Source organism: Coenobita brevimanus, chromosome 24, assembly GCF_032717465.1.
Source record: "Coenobita brevimanus isolate Jiangsu-jjx chromosome 24, ASM3271746v2, whole genome shotgun sequence".
Classification (NCBI taxonomy): domain Eukaryota; kingdom Metazoa; phylum Arthropoda; class Malacostraca; order Decapoda; family Coenobitidae; genus Coenobita; species Coenobita brevimanus.
In genome coordinates this window covers 13,674,721-13,702,390 of record NC_136977.1, presented here as the reverse complement: position 1 = coordinate 13,702,390, position 27,670 = coordinate 13,674,721, and the positions used below count along the sequence as shown (strand labels likewise).

The following is a 27,670-nucleotide window of genomic DNA, read 5'->3' as shown; positions in this document are numbered from 1 at the left end:
GCTATGTATGCAAACCCTTTCACGAGACGTCGGTAGTACGATGTAAGGCCTAGGAAGGCCCGGGTTTCGTGGACGTCTCGTGGGAGAGGGATTTCGGCAATGGCACGTAGTTTGTCGGGATCAGGTGAGATGCCCTCAGCTCCGATCACGTGTCCCAAGAAGGAGACGGATCGTTCGGCTAGGACACATTTTGTTGGCTGGCGGATGCGTAGGAACACCTGTTTGAGGCGGTGGTGGTGGTCAGCCCAGGTGTGGCTAAAGATGATGAAGTCGTCTAGGTAGGCCAGGCAGATTTCCCAGGTTAAGCCGCTCAATATGGATTCCATCAGACGGAAGAACGTGGCTGGGGTGTTACAGAGTCCGAATGGGAGGACATTAAATTCATAGTGTTTCCCGTTTGAGGTCGAGAAGGCGATTTTTTGTTTGTCGTCTGGGTGAACGAGGACCTGCCAGTACCCCAATTGCAGGTCGAGAGTGGAGAACCAGGTGGAGCCGTGCAGGGAGTCGAGGGAGTCGTCGATTCGGGGTAGGGGTGTGGCGTCCTTGATGGTGACATCGTTTACTCTGCGGTAATCAATGCAGAATCGCATGGTTCTGTCTTTTTTTCTCACGAGTACGATGGGGGAGGACCACAGCCTGGTGGAGTTAGAGATAACACTGGCATCAAGCATGTCCTGGACCTGCCGGTCTTCCTCTGCTCACTGCTTAGGGTTTTTGCGGCGAGATGGTTGGCAAATGGGTGGTCCGGTCGTGTGTATCTCGTGACTAAGATAAGTGGTGTGGCCGAGGTCTGTTGGGCCAGATGAGAATAGGTCTTGGAAGTCCAGGAGTAATTGTCAGAGGCTGTTGATTTGGGAAGGGGATAGGTGCGCGGGTAGGTCCGGAAGGGTTGGGTGGTGAGAAGGTGGTACGTGGCATGGCTCGGCTTCTTCCGTGTCGCCAATGATGAGTCCTCTAGGCAGTGTTAGTGGTGTTGTGGCGAGGTTAGCGATACGAATCACTCGGGTCTGGGGGTGGAGGAAGGTGGGGGATACTAGACAGGAGGAGAGCGGTCCAGTAGGTAAGGAGGGGGAGAAAAGGACGGAGGTACCGGAGGGTCTGTTTAGTTCCACCCAAGCTTCGTGGTGGGGCGTGATGGTGATGGTGGAGGGGATCGTAGCAGGGAAAGATGGGGAGGTGGTTGGTATAGGTGTGGGGGGTGATGAGGGAGAGTGGGGAAGTGGGGTGTTGGGTGAGGTTGGGGTGGGACTGCATGTGCAGAGGTGTTGGGGGACGTGAGTGTTAGGGGGAGGTGTGTGTGTGTGAAGGGTTTGTGGTGGGTGGTGTTGGTGTTGTTTTGTTTTACATTTTTTTTTGTGTTTTTTCCTTTGTTAAGGTGGGGGGGGGGGCTGGACTGAAGTGGAGGTGGCGTTGATAGCAGTCAATCTTGGTGCTGAGTTTTTGTAGAAGGTCCAGCCCTAGGTATCCGTCATACTGACGGCATGTGGAGTCAAATATGATGAAAGGGTGAGTGGTGGAGACTTGTTGGTGGGTGTCGGTCCGAAGGGCCCGGGTTTCCCCATGGATAGGCAGGGGGGCCATCCCCCGCGTCTACGAGGTTGGCTGAGGTGGGGAAAAGGGGGACAAAAGCGGAAGTGTGACGGGAGTAGAAGTGAGAGTACAGGTATGACCTGGCAGCTCCCGTGTCCACCAGTACTCTAGCCTTGACCCCATTCAGGCGAATTTGGTCGTAGACTGGGGGTCTGTACTGATGTGAGGTGGCCCCCGCCACCATTAGGAGGTGCGGGGGCGGGCCTAAAAAATCCATCTGCTGAGTGATGATGTGGTCATCGTGCTCCTCGTCGTCTGGTCCTGGGTAGACTGGGGGCGGGGCATTGTCTTCTTGGGCGTCGTCCTCCAGAGAAGATACCTTCCTGCACCCCTGGGTGAGGGCTCTGCTTCTGCTTGCTTTGAGTTGTTCCCTACTGTCATGCAGGGGGCAGATGCGACTGCAGGCCGTGAATTCCCAGGGATTAATAGAGATGAGGCTGCCCTGGTCCCTGGGGTTGGAGCTTTTTCTCTGTGGGTGGGCCCTGGGAATCATAGAAGACAGCTCCGTGGTGGGTGGGTAGGGCGGTGGTTTGATTTTTGGCGGTGGAGTATAGGTTGTGGCGTGGGACAGGCAGCGAGGAGGCATCGGACGAGTTGTAGGTCTTGATGTATGTTCCCTGAGGGATCGTAGATGGTAAAGTGCTCCCTGACTGTGCTAGGGAGAATTCTCAGAAGGGCGTTGAAGGTGTGCAGATCCCGAGTGTTCGTGGTTGCGTCGAGATAAGCAGCGGTGACGAGGTGCCATGCCTGGACGAAAGTGTTGTCCAAGTTACTGTCGTAGGCGAGAGCGTCGAACTGAGAGAGAGCGACAACTCTGCCCATGGAAGGCATAACAGCCTGCTTCACAATGTGGGCGAATTGATCCTATGTTAATTCTGGGACGACTTTTGTTGCGACAGTGACGATTATTTTGCCCAGGTTAGGTCGAGTGACGGCTATCTTTTCTCTGTCAGGGTCGAACCCAATGTCTAGGAGGGGTTTGACCATATCCAAATATACATCATTGTCATATTGCTCCGGGTTGAATTTTGGCAATTGGATGTGAGGTTTGGCTGCCATTGTGCAAGTTTCCTTTTATTGTTCCTCCGTGCTTTATTCGGATCCAGAACCACTGCTGGCCACCAGTGTTATGCTAGGTGTTTTTAGTCCGACCTCTCGCCCTAAAAACACCAGCTACTGAGTGGGGTCCTCTTTCCAGACTGGAAGTAAAGCACCCACAAAGGAACAGGACATAAAAACCAGGCAGTACACCTTAACACATCTATTGTTTTAATTCTTACACCATTACAATACACACAAAGAGATATTAGATATGTGTGGAGACAGGAAACACAGAGTTAGCCTTTAATACAAATGATTATAGTCACACTCACAATATGTCACTTTTCACTTATACATGGATATTTGGTTCTAATATTATAATACCCGGATAGGCTACTGTTTCTAGGCAGAGATGGCGTTTTATATACTAAGTTCGTTACACTAGGAGAGGACGTGACCAAGAGTTGGGGGAATGAATATTACCATAAATGGGTAGGGTGCGGGTCGCGACACTCGCGGAAGTCACTTAGTCGCAGTAGCACTAGTTCACAAGTTTCTGATGAGTCACGCACACCTCCGATCTCAACCCACGATTTCTATAAGTCCTCCTGTATATGGTTATTGATCTTTTCTGTTCTGCCAAGTACCGGGTCACTATACACTGTGGGTAACTTTAGTTACTTATGTATTACTTGGGCCTTTACTCTGTCACTTGTCACTGTGCAGTTCTGTCTTGACTGTTCACTGCACTAGCGTTATTAGCGTCACTGTGTACCCGTATTTTCCCTGGGTATCACCTGCTGCGTGTCCAGGGCGTGAGAGAGGGGCCCTATGGGGAGCCCTCCTGCAGGGGGCAACGCACTGCCCACTGGGGCGTCACTGCCCAGGTCATAGTCATCGTTGGGGTGCAAGGAGGCCCTCCTGCCTGGAGGCCTCGACCTGAGAGGCGCCCTCGCACTGGGGCCGCGTCGGTGGTGTGCAGGGAGGCCCTCCGGTCTGAAGGCCTCGACCTGAGAGGTGGACGTCAGGACTAAGGCCGAACAGCTGCAGAAGACAGGCCTGGTGCCTCTGGCTCCAAGGAGAGAGAGAGAGCCTGGGTTGTCTGGGCCTGGGGGCTGCTGGCCAGACCTGGGAGTCCGGGGACTGCACCCGTAGGAGAAAGCACCATCAGGGGTGAGCTGCGGCGTCGCCTCTGTCAGGTGTCCGTCAGGGACAGGGACCTCCCAGGGGTAGGTGGTAGGGCTTGGGCTGGACCATACCACCACTGCGACAGCACCTCCAGGGAACTGCTCCTGTTGGGAGACAAAGGGCGTCCCACGCAGATGAGAGGAAAGGGGTCGGCCGTGCAAGGGACCTCCTGCTTCGGGAGGGCCTTCGGAATCACGAATGAGGGGCGTACAGTGGCCACTCTCTCCCCGTCATGTACGGTGGTCATGAATACGGCTTTATGACTCCTGGGGCTCGCAGCTGAAGGGCGTATGGTGGCCGCTCCTTCCCCCGCACATACTAAGACAGTGCTGGCGGTGCTGCTCCCGAAGGAGGAAAAGGCAGGAGAGGGGTGCACGGGGCAGCGCCGTCACACTGCGGCCGTAGCCATGTGCCTGCCTACCTGCCGGGAAGTAACTGAAGGACGTATGGTGGCCGCTCCTTCCCCGTCACGTACAGTGGCCATGAACGCGGTGTTACTCCTGTAGGAGGTAAAGGCAGGAGAGGGGTGCACAGGGGCAGCGCCCTCTCCGGTACGTACAGAGGCCGAAGCCGAGGGTCTACTTACCCTGGTACGTACAAAGGCCGTAGCTGTGGGCCTGCCTGCCCTTCGGGAAGTAACTGAGGTGTTACTCCCGTAGTAGGAGGCAATAGTGGATGAGGGGCGTACAGTGGCCACTCCCTCCCCATCACGTATGGTGGCCGTGATCGCGGTTCCACTATTCCTCTCTCTGCCAGTCGGGGCGCGTTCAATAACTAACGCCCCGAGGCCGTCCTCAGAGGTGGCTGTGACTGAGGGGCGTACGGTGGCCACTCCCTCCCCCTTCATGTACGGTGGCTGTGATGGCGGTGTCACAGGGGGAAACAACTGAAGGGCGAACAGTGACCGCTCCTTCCCCAGTACATACAGTGGCCGTACCACGGTGTTGCCTGAGACCGACTCTGGATCAGTCCCACCCCGTACCTGGTGAAGGCTGCCCTGCCTGCAGGGTCGTTGTCTCTTCCCGCTCACCTGGTGTTGTGACAGTTGTGGGGATGAGGGGATTCTGGACAGGGGTGTCCTGGTGACCCTCATGTCCTGGGTCACTAACCCCGCCGTGGTGTCCTCCTGGGGTGATGGTGTGGTGGTGGCTTGGTGGTGGGGTGGGGGGTGGCGGGGTGAGTGGTCCGGCGGCGGCGGGTATTTTAGTAATATACGTGAAAGGTTATTGCCTGAAGTTTTTGTGTCCTGCTTCTCTTCATTGCACTAAGCTCCGGTCTCGAAAGAGGACCCCGCTACACGTTAGGTGCTTTAGGACGGAGGAGTCGGGCCTTTTTCACCTAGCATTACAGTATGTTGCAGGCAGATTGTGAAATGAGTAATTTCGTGAATAAAGATTAGTTTAGGTTTATTTAGGTTAGGTTGGTCTAGAAAGAGGACCCCGCTCAGTCGCTGGTGTTTTTAGCTAAATCTACTAATATCACTTCCATCTAAAACGGGTCCAAGCTGGCGCAGGGGGCGGAGCATCGTAGTGACGTCAGCTTGCACGAACCCGAAGTTCAGTTGACGCCTGACCGTGGTGGTGAGTGAATGTGCTGTATGCTGCACTCTCCAGCTCATGAAACATTTTTCAGTCCGAAGTGAGGGAAGGGACTGAAATGTGTAAAGAAAGGCGTAGCGGTGTGAGAAAACCTATTGCAGTGTTATACGGTTAAACGAGTCCACACTTCTTCCCCTTCTTCGTTTTCCCTTATTTTAAATGTTTAATTTGAGTCTGCCCTTTTATACATTTTCTGTTACTTAATCCGACTGACATCACACACAAGCCACGCCTCCCTGCGCACTGAGGTAAAGTGAACCGACTTGGTATTACTAGACTTAGGTTTTTAGAACGAGAAGTCGGTCTAAAAACATTCAGCATAACACATGCACTAGTATACCATCACAATTTTTGCATATATACTAAAGCAACCTAAGGAAATTTAATGGCGAAAAGGGAAATTTTGAGGGTGGATCTAGGGTAATATGACTGAGTATACTGGCAACACTGACTGATAACCGTGGTCAGTGTTATCGTGAGCAGTACGTTATCATCGCATGCAGTGGTGAACTGTAAGCCTGCGACCTGCCGTGGAAGATCGCGCATTCTTTGAAGGAATAGGATACGTCCACGTGCCTGCTATCAAAATCACAAAGATATTGCTAAATTAAAATGGTTGAGAGCTTAAGTTCACACACAAGTGTAGAAGATGTACCATCACCGTCCGTCGATGATGCAGAGGAGCAAGTACAAAATGAGGTAAAAGTGGTTACGCTGTTTATGAAACCATATATAAAGATTACCGTATAGTACGGTATTTTTCATTAATATTTCACCATACGCGTGCAGGCCTTCCAAATTTCTTATTCAGATGGGTTTTTCACAAATTGATTTTGATTCGTTAGGGTAGAAGTTTTGGGAAAAATTATGGTTTAAACCTCTAACCTCACTTTATTTTTATTAACCCGCTGTAACCAAACCAATCCAACCTAACCTATATGAGGCTGTACTCTATTAACTAAAGTAACTGGTACTCAAAATTCTTGTCACTGGGAGAACTGGTAAATTTTTAGAAGTAACCAATGTTTTCTTTTATTATTTTTATGGTTTCCAATGCAAAATACCATGATTTAATTAGTTTTGACCTTCATTTTGGGGGGAAAATCCCCCTTTTGTAATTTTGAGTAAGATTTCCAAAAGTGGGTTTATCCCCCCAAATCAAGATCAAAATTAATTGAAAACACACTATTCTGCACTAACCTAACCTAACCTAGGGCCTGACAGACCTAGTGCACATTCCTGCACCAGCCAATATGGCGCGACATTCATCCGCTACTGAGAGATAGCCTAACCTAAGCCACTATATGACGACCCCTACAAAATTAGCTCCCCCCAACTCAAACTAGCCTTAAAAGGTAAGTCTTGGTTAGAATAGTTCAGGGACGTAATATAATGAAAATCGGTAACGTTGGTTACTTCTAAAGTTATACCGGAGAACTTTTCATTGGAGAACAGAATAATAATGAATTCTGTTAGGGGTTGAAATGATAATAGAACCAAGTTTTGGTCTGATGTAAATTGGGGGCTTCCAGAGTTTAGTATATAGTGGCAATCCTAGGTGGTTAAAATTATGGGGGTCTGGGGCAGAGCCCCCCAGTTAGGTTGTTAGGTTGGTGGGATCAGTTAGTAAGCTGTTACAAGCATCCAGGCAGCTTCCTTAAATACCCTAGAAACATAATATTTGTATATTCCATATGTTTTGTAGTTTCAAATCATCAGGCATCTTTTTTCTGTATTTTAATAAGCCTACTGTACTTTTCCTTAAGGACATGACAGTGTATGAAGAAGTAAAATTGCTGCGCCTGTGTGATAGTTTTACTTTTTTAAAAAGACTGCCATTGTATTTTTCTGCAGCATCCCCCCCCCCCTCCCAAGTCTGAAGGGTTGCAGAGAGACACACCCCAGTGGGCTCTGAGATACAAGCATTTGGGAAAAAAAAAAAAAAAAAGCAATGCACATTGCTCAAGCTTTGCCATTGGTGAAATAAAAATAACAAAAAGATTATTTAGGAAAGCTGGTAAAATTATAGTTGCAACCAAAAACAGAATTATGAGGTTTTGATTTGTTTTTTTCAGTATTTTAGGCAATTCGGAGAAACTTTTATTCTTTGGCATGTTTGTTGCAGATTATTTTTACTTTAATCCTCAAGATAACCTAACCTAACCCTCGAGAGTAAAATAAAAGTACTGTACACGTAATTTGCAATGAAAATGCCATAGAAAAAAAGTGCCTTAGAATTTTCTAAAATACTGAAAAAATTGATCAAAATCTTGTAATTCTGTTTTTTGCTGAAACTATAATAATACTGAAAAGCTCCAGATCCTGTAATCAACATCAACAAAAAAAAATTACCACCTTCCTCCTTGTGTGTGTGTGTGTGTGTGTGTGAGATACAGGTGTATACTGTAAGGTGGGGTAATCGGGCCACATTTTTTTGTTTCTTGGTTATTGGAAACACAGATAGAAAAGAAATGAAACTTTTATTGCCTCAGTATGGACGGCTGTGGTAACACTGAATGATAAAACATAAACTGTATTCCTTAAAGGTAATGGTATGAGTATGGAAAATAGGTGGTAGCCCATTTACCCCATCTTTTTTGTGTAAATGGGCCACCTCATCTCTTATCATAGAATACCAATATTAACATTAACTTTACTGAACTAAATATGGTTTTGTACCTAAATAACACATAATCCTTACTTTAAATGTCATCATGAAACATAATGTATTATTGTGCTTATAAGCAGTCTATAAAACAGCACGCATCAAACCATTCTGACTTGGTCCGAGTACACCTTGTATACACCCACCACAAATTGACTTAGGACCTACACACAGAATTGCTATGGGAGAGTTGTCTGTCTTTGCTTTGTGTTTCCACCTCTGCCAAGTGAATTTGGGGAGCAAGAAGTAACTGGCAACTCCTCTGGTGTTGGCAGGAGGTGATGAAACACTCAGCATGTCAGTTCTTGCCCTGAAGCGAGTGGGAGTATATGTTCCCATCGCTCCGAGCTTGCACCTCCCTCTTTTTTCTTATGCATTACTGTTTGCCCTGTTATTTTCCTGGAGTTGAGTTGTCATGCCTGGAAAGTACTGCAGGATACGTACTGGACACACAAAGTTGACTGTCATGAAGATTCTTGCTGCAGCGCGCAGCCTGCCACCTGATGTCCAGAGCACAAGCATGGCGGTGGAAAGAAGAGGACGACTTCCAGAGGTACAGATACGCTTCTGAAAAGGGAAGTAATCAAGAATCCTCGACTGACAGCAGCAGAATTGAAGAGAATGCATCCCCAGCTGTTGCAAGACGTCTCAATTCAAACTATCCAACACCACTTGCGGAAGGAGCTGGGTTTGCCAAGCCACACTGCAGCCAAGGAACCGCTTCTCACTGACCGCATGAAGAAGCAGCGCATTCAGTTTGCCAAGAAGTATGCACACTGGACATCGGATGAGTGGAGAAAAGTTATGTTTTTCGATGAAAGCACATTTCAAGTGTTCCAGGTGCGGTCTGCCAAGGTTCATCGCCTTGCTCCCCTTAGTCAATATGACCTTGCTTACATGGTGCTGACTGTCAAGCACCCACAGTCATTAATGGTATGGGGGTGTTTCTCAGGTGAAATGGGAAGGGGAGGCCTCTGCTTATTTCCTAAAAACTTGATGATGAATGGTGGCTGGTACATTCAAGTTTTGAAAGATCATTTGTTAAACTTTTTTGGTATTCATGGGTGCGACTTTTTCATGTACGATTCAGCACCATGTCACAAGTCAAGAAAAATGACAAAATGGCTTCAGGATTATCGGATTGAGGTCCTCGGCTGGCCTGGCAACAGTCCAGATCTAAATCCGATAGAAAACTGCTGGTCAGAGATGAAGAAGATCATGGCAGAGAAGAAGATGTCCAATCTGGACAACCTCATGACTGAACTGACAAATGATTCTGTGCCAAAATGCATCTGACTGGTCCTGAAAAACAAGGAAAACATGATTTCATATTAATAAATGGCATTTCATGAAGAAACATTGTGATATACTATAATTTCTGTGTTTTTTAATACCTTGTTGGGGGAGGTCCTAAGTCAGTTTGGTGTAGCTGTAGATGGGACCTCCTCGAACCCAAGTACCCATCTGACACTGTGCTTTATATACAACATAAGGATGGAGCTGATCGCTAGTGGCTGCACAGGCAAGCGTCACAGACGCTGAAGTTTTGGAGGTATTCATCACTCGTTCTGAATTTTAATTCTCTTCGGAATAGCATTACTTTTGACTTGGGGTCGTATGTCAAGTTAGTTTTATCGCAATTCACAATGTTTTCACCATTCAAGCTGTCCCACAGATTATGAAAAAATGTCTATTGTTTCAACACTGTCAGATGCTCTGGCATGAGAGATGTTTTGGCACATTCTTGGTGACAACAGATATGCATGTCTTTTCATAAAGGATCATGTCCACTCAGTACCTGGCTTGTTTTCCTTAAACTGAGGCACACTTTGTCCAGTTTTGTCTGAGAAAGATTTGACAAACTGTCTCAGTTCATAGGAGTCAAACGCGTACCCTTGACCACCCAAAGCTGCAACATGTGCCACGCTGCGTTTTTCTTCTGGGAGAAGCGCTGTCCTTCTTCCAGTTGCTGTTGTAGCATGTTTATTGTTAATATTGTTGCAAAGAGTCCTGCGAGGAATATTCATCATAATGGCGACACGTTGCAGAGGCTCACTGTCCTTAACCATGTTGATTGCACGGTTCAGATCCTCTTCACTGTATGATTGACTTTCCCGCCAAGCTCCAACAGGTCGATAGGTCTGGACCATAGTTGGTTATTGCCTTTTGGGACCTTGTTCATTCAATCAGGAAGCAAGAACTTAACGCGCCCCATCCCGACCACTTTTCCACCACTGACTCCCCCCAATCCCGACCATTTTAGGAATTTTTTTTTTTTTTTTGGCTCAAACCTTCGCTTTTAGTGAGAAACATCGAAAATTCATAGAGAAATCGCTCACCTGAGGTTTAAAATGCTCAGTGCAGGTAGGAGTACCTCCTTACCTTACTGGGTTTTCTATCAGGCTGGCATCAAAGAAAATGAGTTCTGTGGGAGAATAACTATTTCACACCACTCATAAACAGTATTTATTTATTTACTTGGTACGAATTTATATGTAGTACAAGAGTATATTGGTTTTCAAGCAGTAATATAAGCATTGTTTCACTCACTAATACCTGACCTTTTTTTGCCACATTACCTGATCATCATTTCTAACTGTTTCATCCTCTAATGCTATGTAAACTTTTGTCCTCCACATTGTCATTGACTAGGGAATCACTCTGGCCCTGAATTTCGTACCGTGGCATGACATGGCTATACTGGCCAGTTCACTGATAACAGGTGAATTGCTGAGACAATGGCATGCAGGGGAGGGGAGGAGGTCATGCTGGGTAAGGCATTGTCCCTGCCTGGCATCTTGTTGAGGAAGGTGTCACGTGTATATGTACCAAAAATGACTCGCAAAAATTGAAAATTGTGCAAATTAGGGACCTTGCAATTTTTTCGCGTTTATGTACGTCGACGGGATTGGCAGTGACAAAACGTGTGGACGTTAAAGAACGTCGACGGGACGCTGCGGGTTAAAAGCAATGTCGCAAATGTGACTTGCAGGTAGATTATGTCAAATTAGATCATCAAAACTAAGTTGGCCCATTTACCCCCACTCAGTTGGCCCAGTTACCCCATCAACGGTGTGTTGGCTGAGGCTAGGACAGTCATTCCCATATATCTCTAAAAATTCTTCCAAGTGTACGTCATAATATGACCAATTAATCAGCAGAGTTTGTGTTGCTTGTTTTGCTTCATCACAGTAGCCCATAGTGTTTCCCCATATCTGAAACATGAAAAATATGGCACTATCTACAAAAATTAATTTAAAAACAGCCATAAGCAATTTGAAGCCGAAAGTTGGCATACATATTATTCTTTTATTCAGAAATCCAAAGCACCGGCATATCTCAATTTTTACTTCAGTTTATATTACTTCTCTTCATTTTAATAAATGGAGCATAAAGTTAACATTGGCCCATTAATCCTTTGGATGGCCCGATTACCCCACCTTACGGTATATTAATAACTTAAGGATTTTTTTTTTTTTCTTTTTTTAATACAGTTCTAGGCCTATCCTTTTCAGTAAGCTGGTGTACAAAGGGAACTGGTAAATTTAATGGTTTAATTTAAGCAGCAGAAATATCTTACTGATTCACTTCCCTCTCTCTCAGGTTGGTCTATCTATCTATCTATTGCCAGATGCCATAATCCCGTACGGGGTGGCCATTTGACTCTGAGTTATTTGTTTTACAAGGAGGGGAACTAACCCTCCACCAACCCACTTGACACGTAGGGAGCACGTATGGTTTGGTTATATGGTTACCACCCAGCATTGTAAATGGTTTCTTGCCTTACAGGAAACCATTTGACTTGTCACTCAATGTAAAGCCACCTGTAACGGAAAGAAAAGCAATAAGTAGTGACAAGAAAGATGGGAGAAATAGGAAGAGAGGAGGGTAGGCACAGAAAAAGAATGATAAAGGCTAAGGAAGAAGTAGGCAGCACTACATGGTATATTTTTCTAATAATTACTATGGTGGTTAATGATTGCTGCTGATTTTGTTTTTCTTGATGTTTAAATCTGTGCTCATCCTGATGCACTTGTGTTTTGTTTCGTAGAGTAAGTGTAATGACAGACTTTCTATAATGTACTTACATTAACCAAAATTTATTATTGTAGCTGTACAAGCCTAACTGTACATATTCATAACCTGCCCTTACTTAACCTAAAATAATCCAATAAAACAATATCCTGTGCATTATCTTAACCTAACCTAACCCATTCCCTAACCTAACTGACAGTAACTTAATCAGACACGTCACTTATCACCATAAAAATCTATCTATTGCCAGTCCCCTTAATCCCATATGGGGTGGCCACAAACAAATTGCCTCCACGTTGCCCTGTCCCCCGCCATTTCACTGCCCCCCTCCTCCCCTCAAAAAATAGTAAATCTGCTGGGATTGGGGGGAGGTCATTGGTGAAAAATCTGCCAGGATGTGGTGGGTTAAATACTTTTAAAAAAATTAATAGAGTACGATAATTCCAATGAAAAATTATAATTTTGATGAGCTGGTATGATAATTCCCATTTAAAAACGTGGCAACACTGTTTTCAGGAAACTAATATCCTGTATTATTAAAGTATGAGAAGCCTGCTAAGGCCTCAATTTACCTGTAATAATATTGGTTCATAAGATGAATTTAGGGAGATATGGGACTACTTCATCAGTGTTACTAAATATTTTTACTAATGAATTGATTTGAACTTAGGAAAGATGTACAGCAGTGCATTGTTGAGTATGAAGAGCATCCATCAATAGACGAAGAAAATTCAGTTATGGTATATATACAGTTACCTCTCAAATAACGCGAGGGTTAGGTTCCTGGAGAGGTCGTGTTAGTTAAAAACGTGTTTTTTAAACATAATTTTCCCATGAGAAACAATGCCAATATTGGGGGTTACGTTCCTGGACTCTGGGAAAGTATACCCATTTGGGGAGTTATGCTGCGCTAAACTTAAAAGCAACGATATTAATTTTAAGGAAAATCCACATAAAACACAAAAACAGTATATTTGGGGAGAAATAAACAACATTTGAGCCCTAGTTGGGCCGAAGCATTGTTTACTTCTCCCCAAATACATACTGTTTTCATTTTTTATGTGGATTTTCTTTCAATTCTGCTTCATTCACGGCATTGTGAAAGTTCCTCAACATTATTAATGCATCAGTAGGTCATAAAAACACTACAGTAAAAGCAGCATTTTCATTACAGTAAGTAGGTCACAAACAATAACAACACACAGCCTCACTTCATCTATGAATCACTCGTCGTCTGCTGCTGTCCCTCCTGACCCTGCTCCCCCACCTCCCAACGCTCCCCGCCCTGAATTTGTTGTCCCTCCTCACTCTGCATTCCCTCATCACTCTGTGTCCTTCCTCTTCTTCTTCCTCTTCCTCAGACTCCCGTGCTACTGGTGATGAAGTTAACTCCCTTAAGTTTTCTGTCTTCTTCATAAAGAACTGCTTTATCTTGGTCTGAGTGGTTTTCTTCTTTCTGTTCTGCAGCTTCAAGTTGTAACAGTTTAGATCTGCCATCACTTTCCTGGCCAAGTCTTGTCCAAAAATGGGCTAAATTGCTCAGAATGGGGCCAAACTTCATTTTTTGTTATTATAGTTCGAATAAAACCAGTTTAAGCAACAGATATATAAAAAATTGTATTTATGCACAAACTGCCACACACGGTCTATCAGCTCGGGACTGTCCAAGGCACGCGCGGCTAATTTGAAACCATCACATACGTGTAAAGTCGCATTAAATCGAGAAACCTTTGTTACTTAAACATATCTCCTTAAATATTTGCTCGTGTTAAAACGAAAACGCGTTTATTAAACTCACGTTAGTTGAGAGGTTATTGTATATACATACATACAGACGCCCAGTGTCTGGACATTTTGGGCTCGGGCCTTCGGAACCCAAAAATGGCCAAAAATCTGAATTTTTTTTTCACCCTCAATTTGAACTTGGCATGCGATATGGGCCAGTTGTGTTTTGCCTTGTAGTTCCACCAGCATTTGGTAGGGCGACACTGCCTCCCCCCTATTTCCTGCCCACCCATTGTCGTGAGTGCATGCTCCTCACCTGGCCGCACACCTGCTCGCTTTTGTGGTGGTGCCTTACCTTCCGCAGGCCCTGTTGTTCCATTGCTACCCCTTTCTCGTGTGTGTGATGATGGCCCCGCCACCCGAGAAGAGGAAACGAGTGGTTCTGACTCTGGAGAAGAAGAGGGAGATATTGGAGAAGGTGGACGCGGAATGGTCGACTTTGCTCGTTGTCTGTGAATTGAACCTGGCCCGGTCTGCCTTGTTCGATATTAAGAAATCCCAGGGCAAGCTCACCCAGTACACGGCTGACTTCACATCTAAGACCAAATGCAATGTGGAGAGGAAAGTTATGTACACTCCCCGGTTTGCAGAAATCAATCATGCTGATTTGGTACTGACAACAATGTGCTGCTGGAGTGATAGCCATAGTACGGAGTTGAAGGCTGCCGCCAAGAAGTTCGCAAGGTTACATGACACCCCAGACTTCAAGGCATCTGAGGGTTGGCTCTTCGCTTTCAAGTTATGGCATGGCTTTACCAACTGTAAGGCCCATGGTGAAGCTCTGGACACCAACGAGGAAGGAGGAGAGGAGTTTTGGCAGAAGGTGAAGGGCTTGATCGTGAACACTCTAGCAGAGGAGACGGAGAAGCATGTACCTGGCCGCAAGCTCTCGAAGCAACGGATATCTGCTTTGTGTTGTGCCAATGCTAACGGCATGCACCGGCTCGAGCCCGTTATTGTTGTCCGTGCAAAGCAGCCTCGGTGACTTCGTAGGGTGATGGGTGTCCTTCCTGTCATGTGGTACCATTCAGTGAAGGCTTGGTTCACAGTCAAGATCTTCAGAGACTGGTTTCACCAGCACTTCGTCAAGAAATGTCATCCATTACCAGACGAACACACTGGGAATCCCACGTGACCAGGTAAAGGCCCTCCTTCTTCTGGACAATGCACCTGCGCATCCTTTCCGACAAGGAGTTGGTGGCTGAGAATGGCCGCATTATGTGCATATTTTTGCCACCTAATACAACTGTTCTCATCCAACCAATGGACCAAGGAGTGATCATGGCAACGAAAAGGCTGTACTGTTGAAAATTCCTGGACAAGGTGATGGTTGTTCTCAAGGTCGAGGACGAGTGCAGGGAGGGACAGGAAATGCGAGGCCAGCCGTCTGTGGAAAACCTTCGCTGCAACAGCGTCAAGTCAGCCATCTACAACTGGGCCAGTGCATGGAGGGAAGTCTCTGTCAAGACTCTGGAAAGTGGTTGGTCTCGTCTGCTTCTCGGAGCTGATACGGTGCACGACTTTGTAGGTTTTGACATGGATGACTTCCATGCACATCCTTGTGCGGCTGGTGACAATGTTGATGTGGACGAAGCACGTGAGTGGTTGGATGACGACGAGGGCGATCCTGGATATCAGATCATGTCTGACATCGAGATTGCATCTTCAGTTACAGGTACAAGTACCCAGCTTGAAGATTCCGATGAGGACAGTGACAGTGATGTGGACTTCTCTCAGTGCGCCACTACTCCAGCCATCCCCAGGCTGAGTGCAGTCCTGGAGCACATCGAGTTTGTTCTTGACTACCTAGAACACCCAGACTGCGACAGGGAGATGGGGGCCCCTGGGACTTGCGGAGGAAGTGCGCGCATTTAGGCAGTGCATCATCACTCGCCAGAATCACCATTCCTTACGTCAGTCAACCATTGACAGTTTCTTCAGGCCTGTGACCCCTGCTGTGCCCAGCCCTGGCTTTGCACCGCTGCCTCCCCAAGACAGGCCGTCCACCTCCGAGCCACAGCCCAGCATATCGACCACGGTGGAGTTGCCACTGGATGTGAGTTTGTGCCTATCTTCAGTTGTTTGCAGTGGGTAGTCCATCACCACGTCCCAGTGATGTGCCCCTCGGCCATCAGCAACACCTACTGTCAGACTCTCACAGTGAATAAACAGCAAAAACCACATGGGAATTTACAGTGTTGTGCAGTGTAAAGAATAGAATGTACAGTGTTTAGAAATTAGAATTCAGAGTGCAAAGGATTAAGTGCAGAGTGCAACTGTACAGTGGAGAGTTTCAGGTGGATGAGCAAGTAAGAAAAGAATGTGCAGTGTCAAGAAATTAGAATTCAAAGTGCAAAGGCTTAAATGCAGAGTGCAGCAGTGGTGAGTTTCAAGTAGAACGCAAGTGAGAAAAGAATGCGCAGTGTTAAGAAATTAGAATTCAAGAGTGCAAATGATTAGGTGCAGTGCAACACTGGATTACTGTAGGTGCTTTAGGTGCACCTTATTACTGTCAGAGTCTGAGAGGAGGCGGGTTATTCATCACGACGGCCACAGACTTGTAATTACACTGAATATTGCCAAATATTATCCATAGTCACCTCTAAATCCTCATTCTCTAATTCCTTTTCATTTATTTCATGCTTTCTGTCCTTATTTGTGTGAATAGGGTCTTAAATAGGGGTATGCTTGTCCGGCAGGGAGTTATGTGGGTGGTTTTCTGAGTTAGGCTTGGTTAGGACCCATAAGTACCAGTCCAGGAGGCAGGGTCCCAGTATCCGGACGATCCCACGTTCTGGACATGCCTTTGGCTGTATTACATAGGATGTTGGGGAGATTACAGTATATATATATATTCTGTGTATGGTACAAGGAATGCCGAAGGGGAAAGGATACTCGAGTTTCGGGAGGCAACGAACATGATTGTGTGCAACACGTATTTTAGGAAAAGAGACAGTAGGTTAATTACGTATGAGTCTGGGGGAAATAGCAGTCAGATAGATTATTTTCTGGTTAGGAGAGCCGATAGGAGGTTAGTTTTCGTTTCGTTTTCGTTTTTAAAGGCTCCAACATGCTTGCATGTGTCGGCCTTGGTCACCTAATGGCGGCTCTCCATGCTGCACGATCCATTGCAGCCTCCCTGTTCAGTCCCTTAACCCTAAGGTCACACTTAATGACCTCGTCCCATGTCTTTCTCGGTCTACCCCTCATAACCCCACCCCCAATATTAACATTTCTCACCTTCCTCACCCAACTATCATCCCCCATCCTCTCCACATGTCCAAACCACCTCAATCTACCTCTCCTCATCACAACACCAATACACTCCAGTCCCATCCTACCTCTCAACTCTTCCATTGTAAACCCAGCCCCTCCAGGCCTTGGACGCAGGGACGCACTGCACATCCACCTAATCATTGTCATTTCTGTACGTCTGAGCTGGCGAATGTCTTCCTCCTTCACTGCCCAGGTCTCACTGCCATACAGCATTACACTCCTAACACACGCTGCATACAAAGACCCCTTAGCACGTAGGGAGAGCCCCCTCAATGTCAGGAGAGGCAAGAGCTCCCTGAACTTCTTCCAACCACTTCTCACCCTAGCCACAGAGCTAGCTCCAGCCCCACCTCCAGCACACAACATGTCTCCTAAATAACAAAACTCTTCCACACACTCAAGAGATTCACCAGCAAGTTCAATTCTTTCACGTCTGACGATCTCCACCTGCTCACCCCGGCACGCCGTACACATAAAATCAGCATTATCTCGCAGTCTACCTCTGATACCACTACATCTCTTATGCACCCATTTATCACACACACCGCACAAGATGGAATTATTTCCCACGCCCTTGTGGCAAACTGCACATGGCCACAACTCTCCCTCGTCTTTGACAGTACCGCCACCAACCCTAGATATCATCACTTTTGTTTTATCTGCATTTACCCTTAAACCCTTTTGCCCCATACCATCTCTCCACTTCCTAAACCTTTCCTCCGCCTCCCTTTCATTCTCTGCAATCAACACCAAATCATCAGCATACAACAACTCCCACGGGAGTCCATTTCTAAAGTCACATGAAAGGGCTTCAAGTACCATGATAAACAACATGGGACTCAAGAATGACCCCTGATGCACACCAACATTCACGGAAAACTCATCACTCAAATCTCCATTCACTCTCACCTGGGTGTGAGCACCCACATACATGGCCATAACCACCCTAACCAGCCACTCCTCCAAGCCAAGCTTTCTCATTGCCCACTTCACCACCTCTCTAGGGACTCTGTCAAAGGCCTTTTCCAAATCAACAAAAACAAAATAAAGATCCCTTCTCCTACCAATATATTTTTCCTGAAGCTGTCGAACAATGAATATGGCATCAGTGGTCCCCCTACCTGGCATAAACCCAAACTGCATCTCATCAATATTCACTCTTTCTCTAATCATACCTTCTAAAACTCTCTCCATTACCTTCATTATCTGATCTAAAAGCTTTATACCTCTATAATTCCCTCTTTCCAGGGCATCACCCTTCCCTTTATACACATTTACAATTACACTCTTCAGCCAATCATCGGGGACAACACACTCATAAATAATCCTATTTATCAGGTCAGTGACTAAACTCACCCCTATATCGCCTGAGGCCTTCAACATTTCGGCAGTCAACCCAGACACACCTGCTGCCTTCCCCACCCTCATCCTGCCTATTGCCTCACTCACAGTAGCAGTATCAATCAAAGGCCAAGGGCCAGACACTGGATCTACTGGCTCCAAACCTTCCCTGTCCCAGTCAAACTCCTCATTCAACAACCGGTTATAATGCTCTCTCCATGCATCTTTAATATCCTCACTGTTCACCACTACCCTTCCTTCATCATTCTTCACACACTGCTCACCTATGATATCCCGATTATCCCTCTTCACCTGACCTGCCACCCTAAATATATTTTTCCTTTCCCCATGATTTAGGTTATCAAGTAATTGTCTCTGTGACTCAGACTTTGCCCTGTATACCTCTCTCCTAGCCCTACGCTTGGCAGCCAAATATTCCTCTTTGCTACCACCCTTCTTCCATTCCCGGAAAAGCCTTCTTTTCTCCTTAATTGCAGCTTCTACACCCTCATCCCACCACCAAGTTACTTTATGTCTTGGTGGTCCTCTTGTCCAGCCGCATGTTACATCAGTAACTCTCAAGAAATTGTTCTTGAGGGCTCTGTACTGTTCATTAACGCCTCTGTCTACAGCTCCCTGTTCAGCCACCACTCTCCTCAACTCGCTATAGAGGGCATCCCTTACTACTTGGTTTTTCAGCTTCCATATTTTCCTCCTAGGTACATAAGTCCTCTTTTTCATCATTTGTTCTTTAAGCACCATATCACAAATCAATAGTTTGTGCTGCTGCACACACTCCTCACTTCCTATAACTTTAACATCCCTCACTAACCTCCTATCGGCCCTCCTAACCAGAAAATAATCTATCTGACTGCTATTTCCCCCAGACTCATACGTAATTAACCTACTGTCTCTTTTCCTAAAATATGTGTTGCACACAATCATGTCCGTTGCCTCCCCAAACTCGAGTATCCTTTCCCCTTCTACATTCCTTAGACCATATGCACATCCCCCATGCACTCCTTCATAACCTTGGGCTGCTTCACCTACATGACCATTTAAGTCCCCTCCCAAAATCACTATCTCATCATCCCGCATACCACCCACTACACGTATTAAATCATCCCAAAATCTATCTTTCTCTGATTCATCCAATCCTGCCTGTGGAGCATATGCCGATATAATCACAGCTATCTTTCTTCCCAACAGAATTTTCACAACCAATATCCTATCGAACACTCTCAAAACATTCATAACATATTCCACCCATTTCTCCGCAACCATCACACCAACACCTCCATATCCGTCTGTCCTCCCCTGCCAAAACAACTTATAGCAACAGTCCTTCCCAACAATCTTTCTGGCTGATCCACCCCTGTACCGGACTTCCTGCAAACACGCCACGTCCACCCACCTCCTACTGAATGCCTCAATGACTTCCCCTGCTCTTCCCCTCAAACTTCCCACATTCCATGAACCCACCCTCATCCCCATGGGTGATTTACTGTCCTCAGGCTTGCTTTGAAACCTTTTTTGTTTTGTCATCTTCAGTATTAATAAATGGGGACAGACACAGCACAGGTCCCACTCACCGCACAATCCCAGGTCCAGGCAATGGATCTGGGACCCCTAGCCCACCAGCTTACCAGTGGCTGTGGTAGTGGCCTCGGGGCACCCTGCCAGGACAGCTGCAGGGACACCCTCCAAGCGCGTCTTGGCACTGCAACTATCCCGCCATTATACACCCACTGATAGGGCAGCCTCCTGGGACGCTACTCCCAGGTTCGGGCCCCTCTCTATTGGGCGGAAGCGGCAGCCTGGGAACCGCAATGCCCTGTACCCTCTAGCACAGGCCCGAGCCCCATCTCGCCCTGAACCCATGATCTATGCCGGCGGAACCCCGCCACGCCTCCCCCCAGAAGTCTGCCACTAGGTAGCGGGGGCAAAGTTTTCTGGCCGCATGCCCTTGCTGGCGCCAACCCCTGTAACGTAGTGGGATACGTTGTGTGAAATGTAAAGTGCATGTGGTGTAGTGCATAGATAGTTAGAGGAAATGTTTGGGAGAGTATGCTGGTCTACTCTCCATGTTACTGTCACACTGAAAAGGTCAGCAAAGGGGGATGGTTAGATAGCTAGTGAAACAGGAGCTCCAGCTCTCCCTATCACCAGCATTCCCATTCCCCTTGGGAGTACTACCCTGTTCGGCAGCAGCACAAACTACTGATTTCTGATATGGTGCTTAAAGAACAAATGATGACAAAGAGGACTTATGTACCTAGGAAGAAAATATGGAAGCTGAAAAACCAAGTAGTAAGGGATGCCTTCTATAGCAAGTTGAGGAGAGTGGTGGCTGAACAGGGAGCTGTAGGCAGAGGCATTAATGAACAGTACAGAGCCCTCAAGAACAATCTCTTTAGTTACTGATGTAGCATGCGGTTGGACAAGAGGACCACCAAGACATAAAGTAACTTGGTGGTGGGATGAGGGTGTAGAAGCTGCAGTTAAGGAGAAAAGAAGCTTTTCCGGGAATGGAAGAAGGGTGGTAGCAAAGAGGAATATTTGGCTGCCAAGCGTAGGGCTAGAAGAGAGGTATACAGGGCAAAGTCTGAATCACAGAGACAATTACTTGATAACCTAAATCATGGGGAAAGGAAAAATATGATATTTAGGGTGGCAGGACAGGTGAAGAGGGATAATCAGGATATTATAGGTGAGCAGTGTGTGAAGAATGATGAAGGAAGGGTAGTGATGAACAGTGAGCATATTAAAGATGCATGGAGAGAGCATTATAACCAGTTGTTGAATGAGGAGTTTGACTGGGACAGAGAAGGTTTGGTGCCAGCAGATCCAGTGTCTGGCCTTTGGCCTTTGATAGATGCTGCTACTGTGAGTGAGACAATAGGCAGGATGAGGGTGGGGAAGGCAGCAGGTGTGTCTGGGTTGACTGACGAAATGTTGAAGGCCTCAGGCGATATAGGGGTGAAGTTAGTCACTGACCTGATAAATATGATTATTTATGAGCATGTTGTCCCCGATGATTGGCTGATGAGTGTAATTGTAAATGTGTATAAAGGGAAGGGTGATGCCCTGGAAAGAGGAAATTATAGAGGTATAAAGCTTTTAGATCAGATAATGAAGGTAATGGAGAGAGTTTTAGAAGGTATGATTAGAGAAAGAGTGAATATTGATGAGATGCAGTTTGGGTTTATGCCAGGTAGGGGGACCACTGATGCCATATTCATTGTTCGACAGCTTCAGGAAAAATATATTGGTAGGAGAAGGGATCTTTATTTTGTTTTTGTTGATTTGGAAAAGGCCTTTGACAGAGTCCCTAGAGAGGTGGTGAAGTGGACAATGAGAAAGCATGGCTTGGAGGAGTGGCTGATTAGGGTGGTTATGGCTATGTATGTGGGTGCTCACACCCAGGTAAGAGTGAATGGAGATTTGAGTGATGGGTTTTCCATGAATGTTGATGTGCATCAGGGGTCAGTTTTGAGTCCCATGTTGTTTATAATGGTACTTGAAGCTCTTTCATGTGACTTTAGAAACGGACTCCTGTGGGAGTTGTTGTATGCTGATGATTTGGTGTTGATTGCAGAGAACGAAAGGGAGGCGGAGGAAAGGTTTAGGAAGTGGAGAGATGGTATGGAGCACAAGGGCTTAAGGGTAAATGGAGATAAAACATAAGTGATGATATCTAGGGTTGGTGGCGGTACTGTCAAAGACGAGGGAGAGTGGCCATGTGCAGTTTGCCACAAGGGCATGGGAAGTAATTCCATCTTGTGCGGTGTTTGTGATAAATGGGTGCATAAGAGATGTAGTGGTATCAGAGGTAGACTGTGAGATAATGCTGATTTTATGTGTACGGCGTGTCGGGGAGAGCAGGTGGAGATTGTCAGACGTGAAAGAATTGAACTTGCTGGTGAATCTCTTGAGTGTGTGGAAGAGTTTTGTTATTTGGGAGACATGTTATGTGCTGGAGGTGGGGTTGGAGCTAGCTCTTTGGCTAGGGTGAGAAGTGGTTGGAAGAAGTTCAGGGAGCTCTTGCCTCTCCTGACATTAAGGGGACTCTCCTTACTTGCTAAGGGGTCTTTGTATGCAGCATGTGTTAGGAGTGTAATGCTGTATGGTAGTGAGACCTGGGCAGTGAAGGAGGAGGATATTCGCCGGCTCAGACATACAGAAATGACAATGATTAGGTGGATGTGTAGTGCGTCCTTGCATCCAAGGTCTGGGGGGGCTGGGTTCACGATGGAAGAGTTGAGAGGTAGGATGGGACTGGAGTGTATTGGTGTTGTGATGAGGAGAGGTAGATTGAGATGGTTTGGACATGTGGAGAGGATGGGGGATGATAATTGAGTGAGAAAGGTGAGAAGTGTTAATATTGGGGGTGGGTTATGAGGGGTAGACCAAGAAAGACATGGGACGAGGTCATTAAGTAAGACCTCAGGGTTAAGGGACTGAACAGGGAGGCTGCTATGGATCGTGCAGGATGGAGAGCTGCCATGAGGTGACCAAGGCCGACGCATTAAAGCATGTTGGAGCCTTTGAAAATGAAACAATATTCAGTATATATATATATATACATACTGTACTATATTTTATTCTTCAGTTTGTACCTCATTGATTAACAGCAGTACTTAACAGTAGTGCATTAGCAAACTGTGAATAAGATTTACTATTTAAGTGCTGTGATGATTTTAATATTTTGGAATACAGTATGTAAATTATTTCAAATGGTCAGTACTGACCTTGTAATATGTGAATATAGGTGCATAATATGAAGGATTACATTATTGAAACAAAAAAACACTCACATATTTCACTTTTCTAGTAGTTGCAGTCATTGCATAGTCAGAAGGAATGTGATTCAAAACATAAGTTTGTTGCATTAATATCATGTGACAGAACATGTGCTCAACAAAACTCATGTATATACATTATGGTGGTAATTAAAACTAGGTATCAGTTTTATCATGGCTGCAAATTTCAGTGTGAAATGTGAAAATGATGTTCATACAATGTGAAACATGCAATTCCAAAATTTCAAGCTGTGACTTCCAGATTAAAGGGTCAGGAAGTTAGGACTTCCAAAATCTGAGCCTTAGTGGAAGCCCTGGAGGTGCTTAGCAGTTTCATGAAAACAGCAGCATATCACACTGTCATCTCCTTTCTCAGATGCCATCACTTCATTCATATTTACACTTATCACTCAATGTCACCTCCATTCTCAGGTACCATCGCTTCATTCTTATTTACACTTATTTTCAAACCATGCTGATCACATTCACAAAAGCGCAGAACCATTCTGGAATGTAACAAACATCACATCATTGTCAGGCATACACAGTGTTGGCAGATTTTCAAAATATGGTGATCCCTTGGTTATTCTGCATCATTGGTACTGAGCATGATGTGTGAGAAAAAAATTGTGTGATAACAAAAACACAGAATATATGAGATTTATCCTAATTGGTACCATGCATCCCAAGTGCAAGCCCAGATTTTCCCTTTTACAAAAATTTAGACCTAGCATTGTGGTGTGAATGTGGACATGATAGACAGCTTTAGGAGCTATACATCGAGGTGGTTTGGCAATGTGGAGAGGATGGAGAATGAGAGACTAATGAGGAAAATGTGTATGAGGTGGAGGAGGGGAGAGGGAGGGGGAGACCGAGGATGAGATGGAAGGATGGAGTGAAGAGTTATATGAGAGAGGGAGATGTGAGCTGGGGGAAGGGCAGCAAAATGGTAGGGACAAGGCAACATAAAAGTAATTTGTTGCCACCCCTTATGGGATGAAGGCATCTGGTAATAGATAGATAGACAGAATTACATACATACTGTAATGGTAAATACCAGAAACACACATAACATAAGCATGGTTAGGTTAATAGAAAGTGATGAAAAGAGCACAGGAAGGAAGAAACCCGTATGATAGAGAGAACTGAGATGGGCTTGAAGTAAGGGCTTCTGAGGCTAGGGAGTGGAGAGTTAGTGGTCTCCACCACCTGGGATTAACTGCTCAAGTAGGGCCATATCTTTTAATCCCACAAAGCCATCAGAAACCACAGGTTTTGCTCCATCATTGTAAGCAGAGACCAGCTCAGGTGCACAGTAATGAGAGGAGTGGAAATTTACATCTTTTAATGATAATGAAAAGCGCTATAACCAAGTGCGTGTAACCAAGGAATCACTGTAACTGATTTCTTTTTCTCCAACCATAATTGACTGATCTCCATGGGTTTATAAAATATTCTTAGTACGGTAACATTTTCTGGATAAATGTTTAAAAAGGGAGACTAAAGAAGCTAATGTAGGACCCCTTATTTCTGTACTTGATAATTTTGTACTATCTTTTGACACTGGCATTATCGTTACAAGGTACATCTCAAGTTATCAAATTATGGCTTTGAGATTAGATTAGATAGTTATGTTGGAAGTAAATGGACTGGCATTGATTAGAACTGGGTAAGTGCATTTTTTGCCACCATTTCTTCCAAATAATTACTGTAGCTGCTACGAGGCAGTGAAGGAAGCCAAGGGATAAAGAAAAGAAGGAAGGAATAATGAAGATCTAGTACCAAGCCATAAAATGGCTAAGTGGCACTAAGGCTGGTGTTGGAGTGGTCTTGGGATGAATATGATGTAAGAGAGAAAAGGTCAGTGTCAGTGGGAAGTCCTTAAACTATTCATGTCATGACAAAATGTCTAACCTCTGAGGAGTAGAGGGAAAATAAATGCTGGAAGAAACACAGAAAGTAGGACAGAAGAGAAGAAGAGTACAGTAAAGGGAGAAAGATGGGAGACAAAAAGGCCCCATTTAGCTGCCTCTTGTGACAAGCAGAGATACTGCAGAAGTGTTCTTTTTCCTCCCTCCCCAGAGGAGGACCAGAGATTTAAGTGAAAAGGGATGGTTGGAGAGTAAAGCTTAGAGGGTGCATAGTAGTGCCTCAGAGGATGATGGTGATGTAGTTGAGATAGGTAGAATATACTGATCCCTTGGTAGTAGTAGTAGTAGTTGTTCCCTAGGCAGTCTGGCCGAACAGCCCCGAGTCCCTTAGGAAGGCCATGGCCGAGACCGGTCTTTCTCACAGAGCTCTCAAAGAGTGTATGTTGTGTTGTTGGCGTAGGTGATTGTGTGCAATGCAGTCTTCCATAATGTGCTTAATAGTATGGGGTGTTGTGTTGCATCCTGGACAGGCATCAGCAACGGAGTCATCCAGCCTCTTCTGGTAGCTTAAGAGGGCTGGATGGTGCCCACATCTCAGCCTGGCCAGGTGGACCCTGTCCTCACGAGGAAGATAGGATTCAGAAGGGTGGATGTCAGGAGGCCGTGCATGCAGCTGTGTGTTGTCTTTAACCCCTAAACCGCAGGCATGTTTTGCTTTGACTTGTGGCTCACGCAGGCATTTTCGCGCTCCGACAGACTCTCTAAAGATATTTGCCAAAAATCAGTTATTAGTCCTGTGGAAAGTGTTAAGAATATATAGAGTAGATGGGAAGTTGTTGAATGCTGTGAAGATTATGTACGATTGTGCGAAGGCTGCAGTGCATGTGGATGGTGAACTAAGTGAATTTATCTCTTTGAAAGTTGGGTTGAAACAGGGATGTGTCATGTCTCCATGGATGGGGTAATAAAAGAGGTACAAGGTAGGGTAGTGGATGTTGGAGTGGCCCTGGTGAGAGAGGATAGTGTTTGGAAACTCCTTGTACTGTTGTTTGCAGATGATACTGTGTTGTTGAGTGAAGACGAAGGGGAGCTGCAAGGCTTGGTGGATGAGTTTGGGAGAGTGTGTAAGAAACGGACTCTAAAGGTGAATGTAGGGAAGAGTAAAGTGATGGTCTTTGAGAGAGGTGTAGTTAGTGAATGTACAGCGAGGTTGGATGGTGAGGAATTGGAAAATGTGAGTACATTTAAGTACTTGGGTAGTGTGATGAGTAAGGATGGATGTTTGGAGGGTGAAGTGCTTGGAAGGGTACAGCAGGGAAGAAAGGTTGCTGGTTCTTTGAAAGCAGTGGTAAGAAACAGGGAAGTGAGCATGAAAGTGAAAAAGTTACTACATGACAGTATTGTGATACCAACTCTAACGTACGGAAGTGAAGCTTGGACGTTGTTGGAAGGACACAAGTCAAGAGTGAGAGCAGTGGAAATGAGTTACAGTATTTAAGAGGAGCCTGTGGAGTCACATGGAGAGATAGGCTGACGAATGAGGATATAAAGGAGCGTTGTGGTGTTGATGTGGATGTGATAGGAAGCATTATGAGGAACACACTGAGGTGGTTTGGCCATGTGGAGAGGATGGAGGGTGAAAGACTGACGATGAGAGTGTATGTGAGTGAGGTGGAGGGGGGAAGAGGGAGGGGGAGGCCGAGGATGAGATGGAGGGATGGGGTGGAGAGGTATATGAGAGAGGGGGGTGTGAGTTGGGAGCAGGGCAGTGAAATAGCGGGGGACAGGGCGACTTGGAGGCAATTTGTTTGTGGCCACCCCAAACGGGATTGAGGCGTCTGGCAATAGATAGAGAGAATATTAAAATTACTTATGCATATGGCACATACCTTCAGCTTTCTCCTGGGATGTTTGTTGAGCCTTTGTCAAGTACCATAGGACTTGTGGAGACCTCTGAAGTTGGGTAATGAAGTCTCCACTTTACACTTCCCGACAACCTGTAATATGATTACCACAGCCTGATATTATCACTAGAAACACTATTCTATGATTCTCAAATAGTTTGGAATCCATACTCCAAAAAAAAAAACACTGTGAAAGCAATGAAAATTACGAGGACGTATGACCTTCCCACTTGCGATCGTTCGCTGCTGGTGTTCTGTCATTTATTATTCATAAAACCCCTCACTTTATATCCACTTGCGATCGTTCGCCGCTGGTGTTCTGTCATTTATTATTCATAAAACCCCTCACTTTATATTTCTATTACTATATAACACATATATATATCTACAGTCTTTATCCATAAGTTTCCTTGAGTAATAGTAATTTATTGTCACTGTAGGCATTCAATTTCGCTTTCAGTAAAATACATAGCATTCACTTTCTCGTCCTGTATACTAGCGTTGAGAGTGAATGTCACTTTCACCTTCACTTTCATAACTCATAATATACATATACATGCTAAAATGAAACTTT

At 45.6% G+C, this 27,670-nt stretch overlaps 1 protein-coding gene across 2 annotated transcripts in view; it reads left to right on the top strand.

Annotated features, from left to right (window-relative positions):
• Window positions 1-5,986: 5,986 nt before the first annotated feature.
• The window catches only part of LOC145393490 (lysosomal dipeptide transporter MFSD1-like), a 306,345-nt gene continuing 284,661 nt past the window's right edge, over window positions 5,987-27,670 (top strand). For both annotated transcript variants that reach the window (XM_080267611.1, XM_080267610.1), the window contains exon 1: window positions 5,987-6,116. In XM_080267611.1, the coding sequence (XP_080123737.1) occupies window positions 6,030-6,116 (87 nt within the window). In that variant the 5' untranslated portion in view covers window positions 5,987-6,029. The remainder of the gene's footprint in view (window positions 6,117-27,670) is intronic.